Source organism: Palaemon carinicauda, chromosome 17 (genome assembly GCF_036898095.1).
Source record: "Palaemon carinicauda isolate YSFRI2023 chromosome 17, ASM3689809v2, whole genome shotgun sequence".
Lineage (NCBI taxonomy): Eukaryota > Metazoa > Arthropoda > Malacostraca > Decapoda > Palaemonidae > Palaemon > Palaemon carinicauda.
The window spans coordinates 113,412,188-113,419,957 of record NC_090741.1 but is presented as its reverse complement, the minus strand read 5'-3'; the positions used below and the strand labels follow the sequence as shown (position 1 = coordinate 113,419,957).

The window sequence follows — 7,770 nt, the reverse complement described above, 5'->3', positions numbered from 1 at the left end:
CATACATTTGCCATGACTTACAGTTTGGAGTAAGAAAACGAATAGATTATAGATAATTAGCTCGTTTACTGCCTTATAGCACCAATTATCACAGATTTTCACAATATCTTCTCAGTTATATCAGATAGAAATAACATATTTTACCTCTAATTACAACGTTGCTTCTAGTTTACCTTTCCTACGGATACTATCGGCATATATTTCCATAAATAGAATCTATAGCATTATAACTTCTCTATCAAAAAAGTATTTAATCAAACAAGATAAATTCCAATTAGTTACTCCAATAAAAATAAAAATAACTTTTCCTTAATTTATTGGTTTGGGGTCTCCAGTGGACACCAATATCCCGGATATCCAATTCTTTAAAGGATATGGAGAAACCCCTTTTGCCCATTTAAACAGACAGTTATTTCTCTTAATCTCGCTCCACTGCTAATTGATATGTGCATATTCAGCTGAGGATCAACTGTTTCTCCTATGCTTCCTATGTCTCCATTGAATTATCTCTTCCTATTTCTCCTCTTCCACATGCTTTGGATATTATTTACTTTCGGCTCTTCTTATCTTACCTCCATGTATTCTTCTTCTCTACTACATCTCCTGCGTTACCGCCTTCTTATTTTTTTTTTGTTATCTAAGTTTTTCTACATTGCTTTAAGATCAACAGATTTTTTCTTCCTACTCTTTCTCTTCATTTCATTATTCTACTTGTACTTAATTCGACTAAAGTCTCTCCTCTGATTTTCTTTCTATTCTCATCAACTTCCTCCTTTTCTACTTTTCTCCTTACTTTCCATCTGTTTCTCTATTACTCCCCCTTCTTCCTTTTTTCTATCATCTATATTTGACTTTCTCCTTATCTTATGCTCCAGGTGTCAGTGTGGTTATTCAAACCAATTCAAAATATATAGTAAAGTCTTTTAGCAGAAATCATTTTCCTTTTGCTTCTTTTGCAAAATAGTTATCTTTGACTGAGCTCAATTTTACTTAGGCCACTCAGTAAAATTTCAAATAATAAAAATATAGAGAATAATAATTAGTATTCTAATAATTACAATGATGATGATAGTCATTTAGAAGTGAAGCAGCAATACATTTACATCACACACCTGATAACATCTATATTTCTACAATAAACATAATAGTCAATCGATAACTATGTATATTTAGAAAAAAAAAATAATGATCCCTTTATCACTGAAATAGAATAATTTCGGCATGTGCAATGATTGGAATTTTTTTTTCATTCTTCAATTTTGCTGCCAAAGAAATCATTAGCAATAATACATTTATTCTAAAGTAACTTCTCATTATTTTCGTAGTGTGAAAATCTCATCCTGTCGCGACGGAGAAGAGAACCAAAAGATGATATTTCCCGAATAATGTGATTCCTTCTTATTTTTTCCTTACGGTTGTGCCTTTAAGAGCAAATGTGACAGGAAAATAGAAGAGTCTTATAATACTGCCTTTTGCCTTTTATTTATATGTTTCCACTACCCCCCAAAAGAATAAGAGCAGTTCATCCATATACAGTATATGAGAGAAGCACTAGTTGGTGGTTCAAAAGGTTACGTGGTAGAAGTTCGAATGTCGAGGTTGTTCTTACTGGTATATGTAATTTACTGGATGAAATAATCATACGAACAAAGAATTATTTTCCTAATGTTTGGAATCCAAAAATTTAGAAGTCCCGTAATACAGTAAACTCGCTGTTCACTTCTTCCTTTCTTTAGGTTAGTCGACAAATGCTTTTTCTTTTTACATATTTAATGTTGATTTTTATATTTTTCATAGTTTTTGTAATGTTTTTCACTCTATAGCCGGTTTCTAACCCTTACTAATTCTTAATGACCTACTTGATGTACGTAAGATTTTTTATACATTCTCTACTTAAGAAATAATTTTCGTATTACTGGGATCATTTTAATAAGATTGGAGGATTATGAAAGAAGTTGAAGTGAATTTTTTTTATTGCCATTAAAAACCATATTTTATGTCAGAGAGGATAAAGGAAATGTATTATCTATATATGAATACGATAGCATGTGTTTTATGTATTTTGTGTCACGCTTTAAAGAAAACAGAAATAATTTCATGGTATACTCGTGTGTCCCGCTTTAAAGAAAACGGAAATAATTTCATGGTATACGCTTACAACACAAGACGACGATTACAGCCGCCATTACTCTCCCCGTGAATCTCCATGGATGTATTGTGCAGTTCATGTGCATTTAAGTGTAGTGTTCGTTGCTCATAGTGACTTATAAGTGGACCCTTTTAGTGCAATGTGCCTTAGTGACTGTCGAGTGACCTTCTCATGTGCTGTGTCCCGTAATTAACTACAAGAACGAGTTTAGCACATAATTTCACTTGACCAGCACACTGACACCTACCCACTTCGAACGCTTCCGGGCAACTGACCATGACGTCACCGAGGGGAGTGACTACTGTTCTTCGAACAGACTCCTCCCCCTCCCTACCTGAACCGTACCGCTACACTTAGTATAATATGCACATATTCGTAAGAATGATATTATTTCTGAATATTTTGGATTAATTGGGGAGGAAGTATACCAGTTGCCACCGCCACTCACCCCACATTATACAACTCCTCCATCAGCTTCAGGAGCCGATTTCCTTCATTTCATCAAGTATCTTGAACAATGTCGTATACAAGAGGATGCAAGAAGGTACCAAGAAGAGGATTTACGACACAAAGAAGACGGACAACGTCGACAGGAAGAAAGTGCTCGCTTTACAGCCTTGTTGCAGAGGTTGCTATCCTGTTACCTCCCAACCTGACAGCACACATAGCCTTTCAGTCAATACATCATCTACATCGTCAGTACCAACTGTTTCATCTTCAAGTTTATCAGTAATACCTGTACCTCAAAAAGCTATCACCCAGAACCCGCCTCCCCTTCAAGCAGATGCCAGTTTTCAAGTTTTTCGAGAATGGAGACATCGATGGGAAGATTATTCTATCATGATGGATTTATCCAAGTTACCTAGAGAGAAGCAACTCATTCAGCTTAGAATGTGCCTCACTCTTGAGACGCAGATGATCTTGGAGCACACCCTGGATATTTCACCCAACACAGACAAGACAGTAGAAGAGGTCTTAGATGAGCTGCAGGATCACGTGAAAAGTGTACGCAACAAAGCCCTACGCCAAAGAGAACTCTTAAGTTGTAAGCAGTTTAAGGGAGAATCTTTTTCAGATTTTTACGTGCGACTTAAGCATATAGCTGAAGAGGTGGACGTCTGTCCGGTGAATTCATCTGTGTGTGAGGAAACTCAAATGAAGATGATAATTCTCATAGGTATCAGGGATGGGGAACTTGTCCAGAAACTCATCTCTCTTGATGCAACAGCTTCACTACAGGAGGTGGTCAATACTTGTCACTCATATGAGGCGGCCAGGAGCGCTACTTCTGCCATCCGAGCACCAACCTCCCAGCTACGTATTGTTTCAACATACAAGAAACAGAAAAGGAAGTGGTAAAAATCATTCTTCAACCCCACCACCCAAACCAGCCAATCCATGCCAGTGTTGTGCAAGTAACCTACATTCTTCCAAAGTTTGCCCAGCCCTAGAAAGCAGCTGCAAGAACTGCGGTCGACGAGGTCATTGGGACAGGACTCCGAAGTGCCCAGCCAATGCAGAACAGTCCCTAGTTTGTAATCATGTGGGACTTTACGATAAATACTATAAGACAAAGAGAAATGACAGTACACAGGGTGCCTCTTCAAGTGACAAAGCTACCCAATCGTCAGGTAAATCAAAGGTCGTAAAGAAGTCCAGCTGTCGTCGAGTCAAAATTTTCGGTAAGTCGCCTAAGCCTGTCGGTTTTCTTCTAGCATATGGAGATGTTACATCCCGAATTCAGATGTTACCCGACACAGGCGCCGAAGTCTCCGTGGTAGGACCCCAGCATCTTGACGTACTTAAGATACCTAGGAGTAGTTTGAAGCCGTTTCCTACAACTGTAACTCTAACTGCCGATGGTTCAGCTATGACACCTGCTTTGGATACCTTCCAAGCCACTCTTACTCTGGGTAAGCAGTCCTGTTCTGCTGTTATACAGGTTCATGACGGTGTTCAAACACCATTGTTGTCTTATGGCCACTGTAAGGAATTAGCAATTATTTCTCCTGACTTTCCCAAGCCAATATTGGAAGATAAGCACGTCAAAAGATGCAAGGAATTGCCCCTTTCTGCTACTACATCCCCTACTGAGGCAAGAGCATTTTTTTCTACGGGAGTTCAAGGATGTTCTCGTCACCAAAGAAGACCTCAAGACAACACCACTCCAGCCGATGACTGGTCCTCCAATGAGGATCCAACTCAAGGATGGTGCAGTACCCTTTGCTGTCCACACTCCACGCCAAATACCCTTTGCTTTCTGCGATCAAGTTAAGGAAGAACTCGCCTCCTTGGTAACCGAAGGAATTATCAAGCCTGCCGGTAATGAACCTTCAGAATGGTGCCATCCACTCGTCGTAGTAGCTAAGGACTCAGGTGTCCGTATCACTGTTGACCTCACTAAGCTCAACAGCCAAGTGTCCCGACCAACCCACCCTTCTCCAACTCCGTTCGCTGCCATCCGTAGTGTTAATTCGAAGGCAAGGTATTTCACTACAGCAGATGCCTTATGTGGATATTGGCAGATGGCACTTGCTGAAGAGGACCCAAACTTGACAAATTCCATTACACCATACGGCCGTTTCAAGTATTGCAGAGGCCCAATTGGTTTTGCAGCTACAGGGGACGCCTTCTGTATCCGTGGTGATATGGCTCTTCAAGGAATGCAGAACTGTGTAAAGGTCGTGGATGACATACTTCACGCATCTTCAACAAATCTATGAGATGCTTCTTCGTTGCCGTAAATTCAGGATTACTCTCAACAGAGACAAGTTTTTGGTTGCTGCATCTCAAGTGTCCTTTTGTGGATATCGGCTCTCAGAAGAGGGTATAGCAGCTGATCCTTGCAAAGTCAGTGCAATCCGGGACTTTCCAACACCGACCAATTTAACTGACCTTCGATCATTCATGGGTTTAGTGAACCAGTTGGCCGAATTTACCCCTGAGATTGCTGCTACAGCTTAGCCCCTACGACCTCTGATGAGGCCCAAGAGAGCATTCATTTGGACTCCTGATCATGACGAGGCATTTCGTCGAGTCAAGGCCGCCTTGGTAAGCCCCCCAGTCCTTGCCTCCTTTTAACCTGCATTGCCGGTAATCCTCCAGACTGATGCCTCTCGCCCATATGGAATTGGATACACCTTCTACAGGACCATAGTAATGGCAGACTTCGCCTAGTTCTATGTGGCTCCCATTTCCTCACAGATGCCGAGTCCCGCTACGCTACTATACAGCTAGAATTGTTAGCTGTTGTCTGGGCTATGTCTAAGTGTAGATTGTATCTAGCTGGTCTTCAGAATTTTACCCTGATGACTGATCACCGGCCACTCATCCCAATTCTCAATCATTATACACCCGATGCAGTGGAGAATCCTCGCCTTCAGCGTCTCAAGGAAAAGATTTCACCATACCTATTCACAGCAGTGTGGCAGGCTGGAAATCAGCTCAGCATTCTAGATGCCTTATCTCGAGTTCCAGTCAGTCAGCCTACTCCAGAAGATGATATCACTTGTGCTGATGTCGCAACACACCTCAAATATATCGTCAATGTCAATGCTGTCATCGCCGAAGAAGATTCTACGCCTCAAAGTGCAGATAGGACACTTCAGGAATTCCGAGCTGCAGCAAGAACTGATCCATCGTATACCCGTCTTGTGAATTGTGTGACTTCAGGATTTCCATCAAGCCGCTACAACCAACACCAGTCGTTACTCCCTTTCTGGAAATTAAGGGAAAACCTCTCAATTGATGGTGATCTGGTTCTCTATGGAGCAAGAATTGTCGTCCCTGCTGCCCTTCGCCATCGTACTCTCGCTCGTCTTCATGATAGTCATCAGGGAGTGGAGGCCACAAAGCGACGTGCAAGACAGATTGTTTTTTGGCCAAGAATTGATTCAGACATCACCAGTACTGTCAGAGCTTGTGAATCATGCCAAATGTTGCAGCCTAGCCTTCAGCAGGAACCCTCATTGAATGATGACCACCCTACGAGGCCTTTTGAGTCTGTCTCAGCTAACTTTTTCAGTGTTGCTGGGAAGTCATTCCTCGTTGTAACTGATTGACTCTCTGGGTGGCCTGTTGTGATACCATGTAAGGGAATCACTACTGCTTCCAACACCATACGTATCTTCTGTCGTTACTTCAGGGAAGTCGGTGTTCCCCTTCGTCTCAGGACTGATGGTGGCCCTCAATTCGCCAGCAAAGACTTCTAATATTTCATGATGAGATGGGGTGTCCACCATATCATGTCATCACCACATTACCCGCAGTCTAATGGCCATGCAGAAGCTTCTGTAAAAGCCATTAAGCACTTAATTCTCAAGACAGCACCTTCTGGCAATATTGACTGCGAAGAATTTGATCGAGACCTCTTGGAACTGCGTAATACTCCAAACTTCACAGGCCGCTCTCCAGCACAGATTTTGTATGGCCGCCAACTCCGTACCTGTGCACCTGCTCATCCACAGTCTTTTTCAGAGGAATGGCAGGCCAAGTCTGAGGACTGTGACCGCCGTGCAGCTGCCCGTGCAGAACAAGTAAAACTACAATATGATCAACACGCCCACCCACTACCCAAGTGGGAAATAGGTCATACAGTAAGGATCCAAGACCCGACATCAAATCGATGGGAAAAGGTTGGAGTTGTCATGGGTTTCGGCAAATCACGCGACTTTGAGGTGCATCTTCCCAGTGGCCGAGTTTGGTGGCGTATCCACCGCTTTCTACGTCCAGTGCCAACGCCTGGTGTTGACCCCCTCCCCCATTTACTTGTGGCCCCTTGCACGGACATAGGAAGGTCCTTAGTCTCTAACCCCTAAGTGTTCCCACGCAGATCTCAAAGGCTCATTAGAAAGAGTTCGCTCGAGAGTGGAACTACGAGGGCAAGGGGGGAGGTAGGTGTATATATATGAAATGTGAGACCGTTACATTAACTGACGTTAACATATATTCATACTTGATGTAGTGTATTATGTGCTTCATTTATTATGTGTCTCATTTATTACATGTGTCTCTTGTAAATAAATACACCCCCTATGTACTCATATGTGTATATGCATCATATTACAATGTTATTATGCATAGATATCCATTTCGTTATTAAGTGTGGCAACGCCCCGAAGACATGGCAACAATGTACTTCCCAGCCTTGGGGCATCACACAGTGTGCTTGTATTTTCGTTCGTCACCCAAGGCAGACGTATTTCCTGCCTGTTGTATTTGATTCGTGTATTGCACCTTCTCAATAGAACTTATATCAACTTCAAGATTGTGTTTCTTTCACAACCTCCCAGGAACACCCAACAATATATATATATATATATATATATATATATATATATATATATATATATATATATATATATATATATATATATATATATATATATATATATATATATATATATATGTATTATAGCCACGGAAGGAAAAATGAAAAAGACTTGATTGGAGTTAGTACTTTCATCCACTCATTGCTGAGTTTGATAATGTCCTGAGTGGATGAAAGTACTAACTCCAATCAAGTCTTTTTCATTTTTCCTTCCGTGGCTATAATACATTTTATATTCATCACGTGTCAGCTTTCGTGATTTCTACACACACACATATATATATATATATAT

General features: G+C 41.1%; 2 protein-coding genes across 2 annotated transcripts; both read left to right on the top strand.

The window, feature by feature from the left end:
- Positions 1-2,683: 2,683 nt before the first annotated feature.
- Positions 2,684-4,872, top strand: LOC137656537 (uncharacterized). The gene is made up of 3 exons (XM_068390709.1): positions 2,684-3,467; positions 3,586-4,244; positions 4,276-4,872. The coding sequence occupies exons 1-3, from the start codon at positions 2,684-2,686 to the stop codon at positions 4,870-4,872; spliced, it is 2,040 nt and encodes a 679-aa protein (XP_068246810.1).
- A 1,497-nt stretch (positions 4,873-6,369) lies between these two features.
- On the top strand, positions 6,370-6,966 carry LOC137656534 (uncharacterized). The gene has a single exon (XM_068390708.1). It carries the CDS (start codon positions 6,370-6,372, stop codon positions 6,964-6,966), a length of 597 nt encoding a protein of 198 aa, XP_068246809.1.
- The last annotated feature ends 804 nt before the right edge of the window (positions 6,967-7,770 follow it).